This window comes from Taudactylus pleione, unplaced genomic scaffold (assembly GCF_031769625.1).
Source record: "Taudactylus pleione unplaced genomic scaffold, aTauple2 ptg000053l, whole genome shotgun sequence".
Lineage (NCBI taxonomy): Eukaryota > Metazoa > Chordata > Amphibia > Anura > Myobatrachidae > Taudactylus > Taudactylus pleione.
The window spans coordinates 13,675,057-13,692,628 of NW_028284455.1; the positions used below are offsets into that span (position 1 = coordinate 13,675,057).

General features: G+C 41.8%; 1 protein-coding gene across 3 annotated transcripts in view; it reads left to right on the plus strand.

Annotated features, from left to right (window-relative positions):
- The window catches only part of KCNH8 (potassium voltage-gated channel subfamily H member 8), a 543,344-nt gene that overhangs the window by 328,058 nt on the left and 197,714 nt on the right, over positions 1 to 17,572 (plus strand). For all 3 annotated transcript variants that reach the window (XM_088463391.1, XM_088463397.1, XM_088463404.1), the window contains exon 5: positions 6,044 to 6,284. In XM_088463391.1, the coding sequence (XP_088319517.1) occupies positions 6,044 to 6,284 (241 nt within the window). The remainder of the gene's footprint in view (positions 1 to 6,043; positions 6,285 to 17,572) is intronic.

The following is a 17,572-nucleotide window of genomic DNA, read 5'->3' on the forward strand; positions in this document are numbered from 1 at the left end:
GGATCAGAGCATTTTGTACCTGGTGGAAGGGGTCATGTTGGAGGGTTTGTTGGCATTTATTTAGTGAAAGCCAACATACTCTGTAGTGCTTTATAATTTACATCCATGTAACCAGCATCTAGATTCCAGAGGTTTGCTACAGTACATTATTGTATGTATTTTAGAATACATTTGTGTGAGGTGAAATATATAATTAAGTTCCCTATTTGTATTGTTCTTTGTTAACTTATTCAAATGAATAAATAAATGTCATGGCTATTTATTCTCAGAAAGTATATCTAGTTGATACAGACCTTACATTATGTAAGCTTTATGTTGCATTACTATACCATTTTCTAATATAAAAATTAAATACTTGTTCATGTTGTTTCACCTTTATGCTATATTTCTGCATAATGTAGCATGTATTACTGGGAAACAAAGGCCGAAGTGCAGAGCAAAATCCCCATTGATGGAGCATTGCTCAGGCGCATCTAGATTTCCACCAAGCACATGGGTGGGGATAGCAAGCTAACAGCGTCAATTCATTTGAGGATTAAGGGCCTGATCCAGCAATGTTTGTAGATGCAATTGCATACGCAATCAGCCAATTGTTCACTAGTGTGTCCATGTGTAACAACCACACTGCCCATGCTTGCGATCGCATTGCAATTACGGATGTACAGAGGAAGTCATCGCAGAGTAAGTGACAGGCTGTGAGCATTTGGGGGTGGTGAAAGGGGAGTGGTCATAATAACGCAGGCTTGACTGTCCGTTTGAATGCAGTTTCATTAGCCACTGTGATTGCATGCTCCTCTGCATGAGATGAGACTTGCAGTTTCTTTGGCTGGTCAGACCTGGTGTCAATTGTGTGTGAGGGGCCAATGTGCGTCGATGGTACTGACGTATTCGCCGGAGAGCGACGGAGTGAGAAAGCAACAGTGGGCAAGTCTCTGTGCCCGCTGCAAAATGGCAGGCATTAGCATACATTTGCAGCTGCATTCCTTACAGATTCAGAGCTGCATACACAATAGCGATCCTTGCAGAATCAGGCCCTAATGGTGCATAAACACGGTCATATTTTCTGTCAGATCTGAACGATAACGATTTTAAAAATCATTCAATTGTTCATATCTGAAAGAAAATCTGACATGTGTGGCTGCAACGATGAATGATGCGCGTTCCTGTTTGTCAGATAACGATATCTGACATCTGATGTGTTTGCAGTCAGATTTGTCAGATTTCATTCAATTTAATACAGGCAAAAATCATTCAATCATTCAATCATTCAAATCGTTCAATCGTTCATCTGACATATCTGAATGTGTGTATGCACCAAGTGATTTAGGTCAGTGATTTTCATCCTCAATCCTCAGGTTTTCCCAACAAGTCTAGATTTAAGGATTTCTGTCTGTGGAATCAGGTGGGATAATTACTGACCCAGCAAAATAAATAAACTCACCTGTGCATGATTACAGAAATCCACAAATGATAACTAGTGGACTGAAGCTGAGAACCCCTGCTTTCGATTATTGTCCTAAGATTATAGGGTAGAGCTAATGCATTTTTAGGGGGATTCCTTGCTGTGCAGAAGAGTACCCAATCATTTCCTCTCCACAAATGGACTGTTTTTGCATTAGTTCTAACCTCGCAGTAATTTAGTCTCCTCATACACTTTTAATAGGATACATTTTGTAACTTCCACTTATTCTGCAGAGTTGAAACGTTTTGTCCAATGTTAAAAATTAATTAATCAAACAAAAGGGTAATAACTGCAGTTCTGATGTCCCCTCATTTTCTTGGTTACTTTAAGTTATATTTTAAAAAAACAGAAACATTTTATTTACAAACAGGGGTTGTTCTAAAGTGTTAGGTGGTCAGACTTGTGATTTGTAAACCTTTGCACTGTGCACCTCTTTAACCGGGATGTAGTTATTATACCTTTGCACGGGATGCCAGCTGTTGAATTCCCGGCTCCGGAATCCCGACCTGCAGACAGAACATGGCACCGGAATCCCGGCACCAGTTGAGATGCCGACGCCGGCATCCCGGCAGCCGACATCCCGACAGCCGGCATAGCGAATCTAAGTATAGCGGACCAGGGTAGCTGTTAGCAGCAGGGGGGAGGGTTAGGTTTAGGCACCACAGGGTGGTTAGGGTTAGGTTGCAGGGGGGAGGATAGGGTTTGGCTGTGGATAGGGCGGTTAGGTTCAGACACTAAGGGGGGAGGGTTAAGTTAAGTCACCCAGGGGGGAAGGTTAGGTTAAGGCACTAATGGGGAGGGTTAGGGTGTGGTGGGGGCAGGGTATGGTTAGGGTTAGGATGCAGGAACAGGGAGTTAGGGTTAGGGGTTGTAGGGGGGAGGTTTGGCGTACTTACAGAGCCTCTGTCGGGTATTTTGACAGCCAGCATCCCAACTGCCAGTCTCCCATACCCAACCCCTTTAACCTATTCTGAGTTTTGCTAAACTAAGCACACTTCCAGTTTGTGGTGTCATCTCCGGACATTAGGCATAGTCATTGAAGTGGGCTGAGTGGACCATCTGGGGCAACAATGAAAAGACAGGACATTTTGCTTTGCGCATCCAGCACACTTCTAAATGAGGCACCCTGATTATATTCTGACACAGAATTTTTTTATTGAAAGGACTGTAAATTTTGGTATGGTTAGCAATGGATCACTCATTCTATATATTTAGACATCTGTATTCCCTTCAATATACTAAAGTTTACTGTATTTAGGAAAGGATCCTTTTTATTAGAAATCAACATATTGTTTTGAGGTTTTTGTCCGAGAACTCCATGGAAAAATAAATTGTGTCAATGATCTCCCCCCCCAAATAGTAGAGATTGTGTCCCATGACCAGAACTGCTTATATCTAAGAGCTACTCACAATAGTCTGCTCCAGCAACAGTTGTTTCGGTTTCTTCAGGCATAGCAGATTAGGCATTTATGCAGGGAAATGGGCTTATGGGCTATCTACATGCGGGTCCCCCTCCGCTCTCTCTGATGCATGCACTTTGAAAACTCTGACGCTGTGCCAGAATCAACTGTGCATTTGCATATCTTCAGTAAAATGGCACCGGGTACATTTTCCTTGGGAATTCTGCAGCGGTGGTAGGGTGAATGTTGTTGACCCACTTGATTTAGCAGCCTGAGTGCACTGCACACCCTGCACCATTATAGATACGTCCTTGCATACAAAGGCTATTTTGAATGTCAGTTAATGCAACTGAATGGACAAGTTGCAAAAGCTTTCCAAACAGCTCCTATGCTTAACTTTCTTAGCAGTTTGTGAATTTTCAAGCTTCTATGGACTCTTATACCTACAAAGGCATCAACTAGTCAAAGGGGAAGGAACTGGTGCTAGATTCAGAAATGTAGTTATTGCCGCCCCTAGTTGCAGGATCTTGTTTGTTTACAATTTTTTTTTTGGTATTCTCCTAAGTAAACTCATTTGTTAAAACAATTCCCATGTTTATCCAACATGGTAAGCATGTTACCATCCAATAATTATTACTTTACAACACCTGGATTTCAACACAATGTGCTTGCACTAAAACCTATGCAGCTTACATGGCATGCACAGACTCATGATCATGTTAAAGGGAGGTCGTTATGTTGGCGACATTCACAATGTTGCCAATCATTTTGTTGGCAGTGTACTGTTGAGCATGCCATGCTGGCACGGTACTAATGTTAAGTAAGGCCTTGTAACTGTGTTGGCAGTCTAAGTTTGAACATGATACTTTACCATCAGATTTAAACTCATACTGTCAAGACTGCTACAGCGTTTTAACTAAAATTAGTACCATACTATACTCAATATTACAAACTGGTTGGTGATATTGTGAATGTTGGCACATTATACCAATCCATGTTAAATTGTGCAAAATAAAATGTTGTTGACCATAGTGGCTAAACTGATTTGCCTAAAGTGGGAAAGCTTGGGGAAACTCAATGCACCAATGATCAGTGACTACTTGTGTAAGTCACGTGATTGTGCTTGTTTGTGTTTTTTGAATGTAAGCACTATGGGGGCAGCCTGTGTAGTTTATATGCTTTAAGAGATTATTTTTATTGGGAAACCAATGCCTACAATTACATGTAGTATAGCAGCAGCATAAAACCACTTACACACTTAAAAAACTTTTATATCAAGTGTGCCTCCCAATGTCCTGTTTTGCTGGTTAAATTTTTTTTGCCATTTTGAATTATTTAAGCATCGTATTAACTTTCTGTGATGGGCCTAGCTTGTAAAGTCCTAAACCGCCAATTTTATTGTACTTGATGCTCCATAACTTAATGGTATTCTGATACATTGCTATACAGTATTTTTTAAATAAATAAAATGAGCATGTTCCATTTGGGGCATTCAAATATTGTCAGCTGTATAAGAAAACTAGTTCAATATAAGTACCAATAAAGTTACAAATATAATAGGCTGTATACATTGAGGTTGATGCAGAGTTAAATGCATGTAACCTGTAATTGCTTGCACATTGTATGTATGGACATAAATGCATACTGTTTATTCCCCTGTATGCAGAGTTGCATATATCTATGGGGCCAGACCAACCCTATCTGTATGCTTTGAATCATAGCATTATCATAAATATTGCACATGTGCACCACCTCAGTGTGCATGATCTGTCTGAAAAAAGGCAAACTTACACATATGCATAACTCTACATAACTCACAAATCTGCTGACATGCCCTTTATGAACAAAGCCTATATTGAATGTCCCATTACAACCCCATTATGGGGGATATGTGTTTGAGTAACACACACAACTCTGCTTTGCCTTTATTTATGAGCGAATGGTCCTGGAACATGTGTAGAAGGATATGTTCCACATGTGACTTGTGTTCAACTCTATCAGCCCCCCATTACGTATAAATATGTAAATATGGAGCTGTAAATTTATCATTTGAACACTAGTAAAAATAAACCATAGGGCTTTCCACCCTCAGGATGGGTAGGCACTACTTACTTATTCTGCCAGCCTTGTACAGGACTTTGAGGTGCAGCTAGTATTCATTTGTTCTGGGGACCTGTGCTTTAGGTTTGTTGCAAAGCTGTAACAAAATTGATTGCAGCTGTTCAACAATCATGAACTGGAAATTACTTTAGCACCATGTATTGTCTTATGCTGAGTACACACCGGCAGATATATTGGCCGATCAATTGATTAGCCAATACATCGTGTGCCCATCGGCCAGTGTATACCAGCAATATGTTTGTGAATTACGTCGTTCACAGACATATTGCTTTGGCTGTGCTGCACAGCCAATGGCAATTATATCTGCAGATATAACTGCCCATCATGCTGTGTGCGCGGGCAACTAGCCGACCGCCTGTACACAAGCAGCGGCAGCCGCGGGGAGGGGGTCGCTTAGCGACCCCCGGGCAGCGGGACCCACGGCCAGATGACAGATGATGGTTGTTCAGTGTGTATGAACAACCATCATCTGCACATATATCTACAGATTACTGTATCTGCAGATATATCTGTTAGGTGTGTACTCAGCTTAAGCTTTGACTTTGGCGCATCAATACACTGTGGGAGTTATGCAATAGGTTCCAAGATTATGGAACCAGCATGATTTCAGCAAGTTCACCACTAAATTTAAATTGTCAAAAGCAGCCTGATAACTAATTGCGGCTTTAAATTTAGTGGTGAACTTGCCAAAATCACTTTGGTTCAGTTATCCTGGAATCTACAGTATTACACAAGCCCCAAAGTCTCCAGCAGAGGTCCGAGGTACAAATAAACTCTTGGCACTGCTGGCTCTACGAAATCCAAAAGTAGCTATCCCTAACAACGTAGTAGTATGTTGCAATGGGGGTTAGGCAAAGTCAGATCTAAAAATGAAAAAAATATTTAAGACTTTAGTTGCAAAAAGAATTTTCCTGGCTAGAGGTTACAGTTTTCCTTCCATAAAAGTATATTCTTATGCATGTCTTACTTTTGAAAGTGAACTCTGCACAGTAAAGTACTTTCTTTAGCTGTGTCAATATATTTGATCAAATTATTTTACTTTTCCTCTTTTGTTTTGCAGAATGTTTTTGTAGATAAACCAGCAATTCCTGAATACAAAGTTTCAGATGCAAAAAAAACAAAGTTCATCATTTTACATTTTAGCACTTTCAAAGCTGCCTGGGACTGGCTTATTTTATTAGCAACGTTTTATGTTGCTGTTACTGTACCTTACAATGTATCCTTTGTGGACAACGATGATTTGTCATCAACAAGAAGCACAACTGTTAGTGATATTTCAGTGGAAATTCTATTTATTATAGGTAAGGCCTGCTTTTTGGACTTCTGGATGCTGACTGTATGTTCTAATGTACACATAAATAAGAATGTGATTATATAGGCTTGCAACGTCCAATATTATTTCTATATCATATATGAGCTCTAAGAGAACCGATAAATTTGCAGTGCAAAGCAATGTTAGATTGGATTTGGTAGATCCACCATACAATATTTTAGAGGTCCCTGCTAAGCTATACAAATATCAAACTGAGTGGTGTGAAAACTAACATAAATACTTGTGAAATAAGTCCTTGTCAGCCTGTTGTTACTCTCTAACATCTCTAGTCCAGAGGCGTCACCGGGTCTGGAGACACCCAGTGCGCACTCTGGAAACCCCCGGCGTACCTGTCCAAAAAGGGAGTGTGGCCTAAATAGAGGGGCGTGGCATCAAGGGGGATCCTGATAATATCACTCCAGGGGCAGCCCAGATGGAGATTGGGCAGTCTGCACTGTTGGCTCCACTTCTATGACAGGAGCCGGGTGCTGCAGGAGAATGTCACACTGCAGCACCCTGCTCCTGTCACTGCAGAGGAGTCGGCATTTTGGTGTCACCCCCTCCAAAGGTGACACCAGGGTGCGGCCTGAACCCCCCTTATGACGTCACTGCTCTGGTCATATTATACCAATAAAGCTAATTTTAGAAACTACTACACTGCCTAGTGCAGATATAGGTGAACATACACATTTAAGTAACTAAGGGGTATACTAACTGGAGATAAGGAGAACAAACGTAAAAGGCAGAGAAAATCTCTGTACAAATTTCTTCTAGATATGTACTAAAGGGATTTCTGTGCCTTTATATTATCAACTATGGCAGCGCTGGGATGTAGTCAGGTTACCAGCGGTCAGGATCCTGGCCACCGGAATCGCGACACTGAAAGCCCGACATGGGACTAAAGATAGGCGTCAGAATCCCAACGCCTATCATTAGCCCCATGAGTTAGACTTCACTAAGGGAGGGTTAGGGTTAGGGTAGGGAAAGGGGAGGGTAAAGGTGCTTACCAGCCCCAGTTGGGATTTTGATCCAGTGGTCTCCACTGTTGGTATTTGATCAATCGGCTATTCAGCCACCGGGATTACATACCAATTCCGGCAGCTCTAAGTGACCCACGTATTACTAAGGGCAGATGTCACTTACCATCAGCTGTTTTCTCCAGCGCCAGTTTCATCACCTGTAGCTGCCATTATCTGCCTCTCCTCAGTGTAGAAGCTCTGTCACTTAGACCGGTCATCAGTAAAGTTTGTTTAAAAAAAATTATCTCTGTTGCTGCTGGATGGGACAAAAGAGAAGGTGAGTCCACATCCTTTGCTGTCTGCTGACACCCCAGGGAGGTGACTTAATGTTCACTCTCCTCAGCGGGGATATTTTTAGTAACAATTGCTGTCACTGCCTACTGCTTGGCACAGATAAAAGTGGCCTTTTCTCTGTGATAACTGTGTTTTTTGTACATACTGTACACTCCTAACTCTGGGAAATGAGCACTCACCTAATTTTGGGGAATTTTAATTCTGGCTGCAATTGTTTATAGTGGAAGTTTAAAAATGTAAATTCAATTACTTGTTCACTTCTACTACAGAAGTATTTCACCAACATTTACATTTTTCTATTTATAAACAACTTTCTTAATTTCATCTGCTTCATTTATGTCTTAACTATTCATAAAAGAGAATGGACATCAGGTTTATTATATCTGCTATATTGTATTTGAATAATGTTATTCCATATCCATTTGTTTGTATATTTATATAAACAAGGAATTAATCATATATTTGCCTTCTCCATCCCATGAATCTCACTTAAATGTCTTGGCCTGCGAAACAGAATCTTGTTTTTGCATGTTGGGACAATGTGAGGCCTGTGACTGTGCTGAGAACCTGATTCAGACCCGCTCGCAAGCGGGTTGATGGCCGGGCAGAGAACTCACTCGCTCCGGGGCTCGCTACAAGATGCGGCGGTTGTCGATGTTGATCGACAGCTCGCCACGTTTTGTAGGCGGGTCGGGGGGGGGGGGTGGCTGCACAAACGGAGGCATTCTCTTAGGAATGCCTGCCATTTTTGGACAGCCCTACTGACATCACACGTGATGTCAGTAGTGAACTTCCTGAACTATTAGAGCAGGGGTTTGTGATGGATGAGACCCTACCACAAGGATCTCATCGCAAGCCTGATGATCACGATAATCGCGACCATCGCCAAGCCGCCCGCTAAAGCTGTGGGTGGTCACCCACAGCTTAGCAAGCGGCCTGGAGGCCGAGGTAAAAAATAACCGGCCCGCCCTGATTCAGAGTGTGCACTCGCAAATAGCGAGCGGCTCTGAATCAGGGCCTGAGTATGTAATTAGCTTGTAACACCCAATCCAGCCAGTTCATAAGAACAGTGGATGTAAACTTTTTTATCCCAAATATGCCACCATTATGCCATACATTTCTATGGGCCTAATTCATATATATACGCAAACCCGATGTACTTTATACACATCTCTGATGTTTTTAGATCTACGCATGTGCAGAATCTGCACTTCCAGTGCCCCAAACTCCCCAAATTGATTGACATGCTGCTGACTTTTGGGGTTGGTGACATGGTAGCATTGTAGAGCACTCCAGAAAATGGGGAATGCCAAAGCAGGGGCGTTTTAAGAGGGGGCCCATGTGCAGACTCAGTGCTGGCCTCCTCGACTCTCTGGCCTCCCCTGGCTTAGTGGTGCCTGTGCAGTTTTCCCGGGGTCAGTAGTACTGCGCATAGCCGCCACCATTTTCCTAGTGATTTTTTCTGCTCTGCAGAACCGGCCCGGCGCTGCAGAGCAGCACTCTGGTGACTACGTATAAAACTACATAAATACACCCCTGTGCCGAAGTCAGTGGCTGCGTCCTTGGATGCAGCTTCACTGGCCCCCGGCAGTGTGATTTTCCTGAACATCCTGCGTAACCTGAGGTTTACTCAAATGTCAGATAGTTTCTCAGTTGATCCGAGTGCTGATTAAACGGATGTAGTATCAGATCAGAGAAGCCAGTAGTGGGCATCTCTCTACTTAAGTCGCCTCCTGTGCAGTGGCGTTCTACGATATAGTGTCACCCGGTGAGGGGAGGGATGCTGTGTGCGCGGTGCTGGAGTGCGCTGAGGAATAGGGGGCATGACCACATGGAAGGGGGTATGGCCTCGTGGCTCGAACCCCCGTGCCTATTACTTGGGGGAAGGGGGGTGCAGGAGGTCCCTGGTGGAGTGCTGGCCGGCTCCCTCAGTGTCAGGAGCCAAGTGCTGTACTTAATGCTACAGTGCAGCACCCGGTTCCTGTCAGTGATGGGGTGTCTGCACCTAGGTGTCATCCCTCAGAGGATGACACACAATTGCGGACTGCACACCCATTGTGACACCGCTGCTCCTGTAGCTTTTGCATATTTTAGCACAATTGCTCTTTACAAAGATACAGCGGCTGTGGTACTGCGCCATCTCTGATTCATGATCATACTTCTGATGAAAAATTGTTAATTGTTTGCAAAATTAGGTATGTGACATCACAAAACATCATATGCAATGTTTGGTGCAATATTGTTTATTTGTAAATTGATTGACGTCATATTGGTTAATACACTTTTTAAATTATACCTGCAGCTTCTTATATTAGCTTATTAAAGGTGTATGTGGACACATCTGTATGTGTAGTATAGATGGGAGTAGGTAAGTTCTAATAAATAGATGGATTTCAGAGAGCATTTAAATATTTGAAGGATGTGGGAGAGTCTCATCAGGTGTGGTAAGGAATTCCATAAGTGGGTTATGTAGGAGAAGTCTTGAAAAGGAGAAACTAAGGTACTATGAGAATTACAGTACAATATTTTGATATAATATTTGAGATGTATAAAGCAGTGATGTTATTAAGGGCTTTGTAGTTAACTCTGAGTAAATTTTATTAGGAGGAGATTGCAATAATTACAGTGGGAGATGATGAGAGAATGAATAACAGTTTTGGTTGCATCTTGGGTAAGAAAAGATCAAATACTGGAAATATTTTGAAGGTGGAGGCATCAGGACTTTGAGAGAGTTTTCTTGGGAGCAGGGGAGTCTTTAGAGAGGGTGCCCGTGTCCATTCCCCGTCCGGGGCTCCCTCCTCTCTTCCTGGTGGCTGGCTAGCCGACTGACGTGCCTGGAGCATTATTAAACTCTGGGCACTAGAGTGTGCCCGGAGTCTACTGCGCATGTGCAAAACGCTGGAAAAATGGCTGCCGTAACCATTTTTCCAGCTTTTTGTTCAGCGCTGACACCCGGCGTAGGAGAAGTAGGTTTTAAACAATATGGGTGCAGGGTGTGCAGTGTGGACCCCTCTGGACACGGGGGCCCATGTGCACTGCACACCTTGCAACCATTATAGATACACCCCTGCTTGGAAGGAATAAAACTGAGGCTGAAGCAAGTGTGACACCAAAGCAGATTGTTTGGTAGACTGTGGAAATGGCATTATTGACAGTGAGGGAGCAGGGGGATAGCTATAATGGGTACAGGAGGAGCCATTGCTATGGAACCAGAGGCTTAGGGGGCCTGTTGTCTACCAAGTTGCCTGCTAAGCAGCTGGTTCTGGCCCATTGCCTGACATTAAGGGGTAAATTTACTAAGAACCGAGTCTGATCGAGTTGTTTTTTTTCAACTCGAATAGCATTCGCCAAAACTCAGGTGATTTGATGCTTCTGAAACTCACAAATTTACTAAGAAGTGAGTGTAACTGAAAGTGAGTTTCCTGATGAGGAAGCAGATCGAGATATCTCCCCTGAGTAGCAAGTTTTGAAGGAGATTACTCACCCTAGATTGCAGTGTTTTCTCTCTGCCAAACTCTTCCGAAGAAGCAGCCTGCACAGATCAGTGAGATATGTGAAGGCTGCTTGTGTTGTACCTGTTAAACAAGGGTTAAATGTTTTAAAAAAATGATCTAGGCATAACCAGCCTGGGCTGCTCAGCCAGTCCTGGTTCCTCAAATTACAGGGAAAAAAACATGTAGGGTTCCCCTATAATTTAGGAACCAGCACCTGGCTGCAGGGTCAGTTCTGGTTTTAAATATAGGGGGGGAAATGTGTAGGGGTCCCCCTACATTTAAAACCAGCACCAGACCCAAACCGACTGGGGTGTAATGCCACAGCCAGGGGACCCTATCACTGGGTCTCCCCAGCCAAAGCATTCATACCCCAAGCTGGTCAGCCCAAGCTGGAGATCTCAGGGGAGGTGGGGAACCCCCAAGAAGGGTGGTTCTTCCAACACACCAGGCTTAGTCTGAAGCCCAGGGCTCTTTCCCACACCCCTGGAGTGGTGGGTACAGGGGTAATAATGGTGTAAAAATAGAGAAACTATTGTATTTTACAGTCAAACTATAAGTGCCAGCATGTTTGCCCTTTGGCACTTGTGGAACTACAAGTGCCAGCAGGCAGCCAGCACCCGTACCCCCGCTGTAAAATAAATAGTTAAATAACCACAACACTCACACTCCGTGACAAGTACAACTTTATTATATACCCCTACCTACCTCACTCACACATACTTACTGTACCTGTTGCCAGCTGATCTGTCCCTTTCTCCAGTAGAATGCCAATAGTGGTACCTGGAAAAAAGATCCGATACTCACCTCTATCCTTGTGCCAATCTCCGTTGTATCCCTGTACTTGCAAAAAAAAAAAAAATGACTGACCCGATCCATGCCCAACATTTGTGAGTATATGTTGTCACATATACTTTCACTACCCAAAATGAGAGATGATTGCTGTCATCTGTATTTCCCATGGACCGCTAGCCAATCAGTAGCCGCTTTAGATGTAGCGGCCACTCATTGGCTGGGATCCACGTATAACCAGTACAGTGGCTGGTTCTCTTTATCTGTGTCTCCTTACGGGGGATGCCATCTGGATGTTAGGCTAGGTGTGCCTCTAGATCTCCGTCTTTGTCTGTCTGCGTAGAGGACATACGGTTTGCAGATTCCAACTGGAAGAGTCCGGTAACAGCGGTAAGACAAATGTCAACAACAAACGTGGATGACAAGTCCAGCTCTCTCTCTCATTAGAGAGCTGGAAAATACCTAAGGCAATGGCTTGTGATTAGCGGCACTGTGGCAACAGGGTAGAAGCACACAAGGAAGGCTGCAGATAACCAGCAGTGTGCTGTGTGGATCCTCTCAAAGCTCTTAGAGGGCTTTGAGAGGATCAACACATCACACTGCTGGTTACCTGCAGTTTTCCCTGAGGGCCAAACACAGGTAATAACACTAAAAACCACAGACCCCGTGTTTGTATCTGTACTTCCTCTCTGAGTGGCAACAATTGGGGCACATGTGCGGTGTGATATAAATGCATGCATAGACTTACATTGGCCTTTCACATTTAACATCCCCACTGTGTCCTCCTCTGAAGCAGGCCCTAAGTGCTTTTTAAGTTATGGTTAGGAGTTTAATCTGGATATCAATGAGGATTGGGAGCCAATGAAGCAAGTTGTAGAGGGGGGGAGGTGATGCAGAGTAGTTACATGGAAGAGGAGACAGGTAGCAGAGTATATGATATATTGAAATGAGGAAAGTCAAAAAAGGAGGAGATCAGACAAGAGGTGGTTACAATAGTCATGATGGGAGATGATAAGTGCATGGATGAGGATTTTGCTGGCATTTGGGGTGAGGACAAATGTGTAATGGATGTTATACTGGTGAGATGGGGTGTAGTGGTTGTTATGTACTGAGGGCACTGTAACGTAGCATAATCTGAAGTGTGTCACTGTAATTTGGTATATTATGAATGGCATTCATGACCTGTAAGTCAGTATCCTAACCCTGTTGGGATGCCAACGTCAGGATTCTGAACGCCGGGATCCCAAGCGTCGGCATCCTGTAACCTGTACAAAGAAGGCGTCTGATGGAATAAAGACGCTTCCTGCCATAATCTCAGAAAATGCAGGATTGGATAAGATCGCATTGCTCGCAGTCATGCACAGATCAAAAAACATTGTGGTATTTTGAAAACATTGCAATACCGTGATCCTCTGAATCGACCCTGTGCTGAGAGTTTATCAGAGCAGATAATACCCATGTATACAAAGCATATAAAAAATCAGGTTCATATGTTGTTAAATCTTTGCCCAGTATAAATAAATTCTAATCTGCTGTTGGATAAAATACGTGTGGGTGAAAATCACTGCACTGCTTATATCTTCCTTTATCTTTTATCACTGCAATACACATTAATTACATGGACTACCAACTTATTTTTAGTTAGACAAGAAATCAGATAAAATACATCACGTTCATGGCATGCCAGTGAATGGCTAATTGAATGTAGTTGTGCCTCTAAGTATGGATTAAATAAATTTACAGCCAATAAAAGTTGCCTTGAGACAAATGCAGCCACTTCTGGTAAACAATGATACAAATGAAAAAGTCCTGTAAATTAACCTCTTTTATTGATCCATTGTTGGATAATTAGTTTAATGAATGAAAAGCTAGTCTACCTGGTACCAATACACTATCAGTACAATACACTAAATGCTTGCCTGACATTTTAAACTTTGGGGTTAAACTGCCGATTCATACAGTAGATCTAACCTCTTAGACTGCTACAAATGTAACCAATTACACAATTCTGCAAAAACATCTGCAAACTGTGAGATTTTACAACAACCCAGACTTTGCACTTACCAAATATTATGCATGCTTAGTGTGTTATTTTTAAACATCTAATTAACATATTTAACAAGCAAATTAAATGGAAATAGTTCCAAGGTGCTTTAGGATTGATCAAAAGCAATTAGATGTTTAGTTGTTATTGCGGATGCAAATTACTATTACTTCTTAATTTAGAATTTTATTATCACAATTTTTGCAACTAAAGCAAATAAAAGTAATAAACATAAATACTGTTATAAATATAAAATATAGTTACAGAAGCACACCATAAATGTTATTCCCCTCCTTCCATCTAGTTATAAATGCTTTGACACGGAACACTTGGAGAATGTTATTTGGTATACAGATGTGTCCACATACAAATACAGATATGTCCTTATACATCTAACCTCAGTGCGACTTGCCTGGCTTGGGCAATCCACCAGGTCCCATGCTACTCTGCTAGCGCCTGGCGTCTTTTTTCTCCACCTGTGCTGATTAATTTGATATGCGACACTTGTATATCTGTGTGCACCTGAGTCTGTATATGAAACTCAACGGAATTTGGAATGAAAAAATCTGCTACATTGTAGCACTTCGTATTCAAATTCACATACTCAGTTGCACACAGATATAGAAGTGTCGCATATCAAATGAATCTGCACAGTCTGCTGGTGTGAAAAGATGACAAGTGTTAGTAGAGTCTCACTGGACCTGGTGCACGGAGACCTATTTAGCATGACTACAGCAAAGATGTATAAGGACAAATCTGTATCCTCAAATCATGCCAAATAGCCCCGTTTTGCACGCAATGGACTTTGCTTCTAAGCCGTGCCATGCTTCTCAACACTTTTTCACAAAATATGCCTTATTTGCATTGCTAATGTGACAAATTACAATTCTGCACTCACCATCATACACTCACAAACCATAGTACATGAATAATCTGGTTTTGGTTCATAGAATGATCAATGCATTTAAGCCTGCAGCCCACTTCACAGGACTTCATTTCTCTACAAGTCCTACACTATCAGTCTATCAGTTATGATTCTGAAAACCTAGTTACTATTATCACACTGGTTTAAAGCTCACCTGCCAACTATCTTATGGCTTTTAAAGGTGAGACAGTCACCAAACATAGCTGCTGTAATACTAAAACAGTTGATAAAGGTTAAAATAAATGAGCTTACACAGGGGTGCATGAGAGAGCTGTGATCACAAAAATTCTAAATTAACCAAATAAACAGAGACATAAATACATCACATTCGGAGAGTAAACCTGCTCTCACCATTCCCAAACTCTGGGTGCGAAATGGCATATATATATATATATATATATATATATATATATATATACAAAGAGAAAGAAGACTGCGGCACTGCAGCTTATTTCAACAACATATACATTGTATTGGTGTCAATGGCCGACTTCTCAGGACCTTCCTGGCCCTTTTCTCACGGCCTCCAAATACAACGATAACATTGATAATAACAAACAAACAGGCAATAATACATCTTACCTTATAACAGATGGTAACGGACTCTGGACTGCGGAAGACCGAGGAAACGTGGGAACTCACGACAGCGGGTCCCATCGTAATGACGTCAGCAATGAGCGTCCTGGTTAATAGGCAACCCTGACGACGCTGCTGCTGTCTATCCTGATCTATAGCACAGACCTGTACAGCAACTGACATATACAAGTCTAAGATCAGCACTCAAGCCATCTAATATGTTAAATATAGGCATATATTCTACAGACAGGAAAGCATCGGGTGCAGACACGACTCCCTGTCATAGTTAAGGTAATGAATGACTAAATATGAAACTGTGCAACTCTATGCAGGTCAAGTATAAATAGGCAAAAGTTCACAAGTGATTCTAAATCTAAGTATGTTGGGACATATAAAAAATGTTTGAGGCAGTAGAACTAAAATGGGTGCTATATGTGGGTAACAATCCCATATTAGATATCTATTAGAGATTCCTAATAGCTCACGTCGGTGCTTGATGCTAAGCACCGGTACACACACCTACATAAATGGTAGGGAACCACGAGACTCTATACATAAAAGAAAACAGATGAAAATAAACGATGGAAAACACAAAAAATAAAAAAATAAAAAAAAAGCAAAAGACAAAACATGGATAAAACACAATATGGAAAAGACGTCTTAGTAGGGCATTCCAACGCTCTGCCATACATCAGCTGGTGGATGTTTTTAAGGCACCTAACCTCCTCAAAATTGTGCTATTCAAGTTAAGACCTATGGCCTGTTTCATGCGGGGTTGTAATATTCGTGATCGGGTAGTACATACAGATATCACTCCATTTTCTAAAATCAACATTTCAAGGGATTCCTTTCTTCAAAGGGCACCAGGTTGCTACAAATGTCTGCACTGTACGAAATGTCAACACATGATTACAGGCACATGTAATCATACATAAATTTAATGTATAGCATAAAACAAATAAAAAACACAATTAAATTTAAGAGGTTGAAAGAAAGCTTATCTGAAGTGTCAAATGACTGGATCAGGACATCAGCAGTGTTATAACCCTCAACGCATTTCATTACCAATGCTATTTCAGCTGGACTTCATCACTCCTGATAAGCTTTCTTTCAACCTTTTAAATGTAATTGTGTTTTTAGTTTGTTTTATGCTATACATTACATTTTTAATACTGCACAATGAGAGTGTTAATTTCTCTCCTCTCTGGTCTAAACTCTGAGATCTACATCTAGAGGTCGATGAATTGTGAGCAAAGGAAGTACTGTATATGCAAAGATACCTACTTATATAATATTTTGGGGTACGCATATTGGATTACTTTCTATATAAAACCAAAGTTCCCATAAATTACTACACCATAAGGCACTGTTCTCTAACCTTTTTGTTTTTCATAACCATCTATGACTATTTGCAGAGTTGAAGGCTGCCACCGCTACAATGGGAGGTGTATTGGAAAAAGGATTTTCCTAAAAGAAAAATATCTGGATAAATGAAAATAACACTGGGGTGTAGCGCCATTATTAGTATATGTATCTAATATATATATATATATATATATATATATATATATATACTGTATATATAGTTGTTGTTTTTTTCAAATTCACCTGCTCCATTTCTATATAAAATTTTTATTTTTTTTACAATTAATGAAGTTAAAGACATAATTTTACAAATTAATTCAAATATTTTATTTAAAAAAATGTATATGCCTAGTGACAGTGGCAGATTTTACCTAGGGGCTCCTCCTCAGTAAAATTTGGCACCTGCAGGGACTGCCTAGCAGTGGCAGTGATTTCCCATTGGAATCTCTCCCTACTAATCACAGCAGGACAGACAGTCCCAGATGGAGGTTGTTTTCTCACCCTAGGACTGCCCATGCAGACTGCAATTAGCAGACAGAATGCTTCCAATGTGAAGCCACTCCCCTGCTATAATGTCTTCTAGAGGCTGCAGCCGATGCAGTCCCTTGAAGCCTGTTTGTTGATTTGCGCACATGCATAGGATCGCAATCCCGCATATGTGCATGTCAGACCAATCCGGCAGTAGGCACCAGTGACCAGACCCCCGGGTGATAGAGGTAGAAGTCACCTCTGCTAAGGGGTGTCTTGTACCCCCATGTCTTAGGACCATTT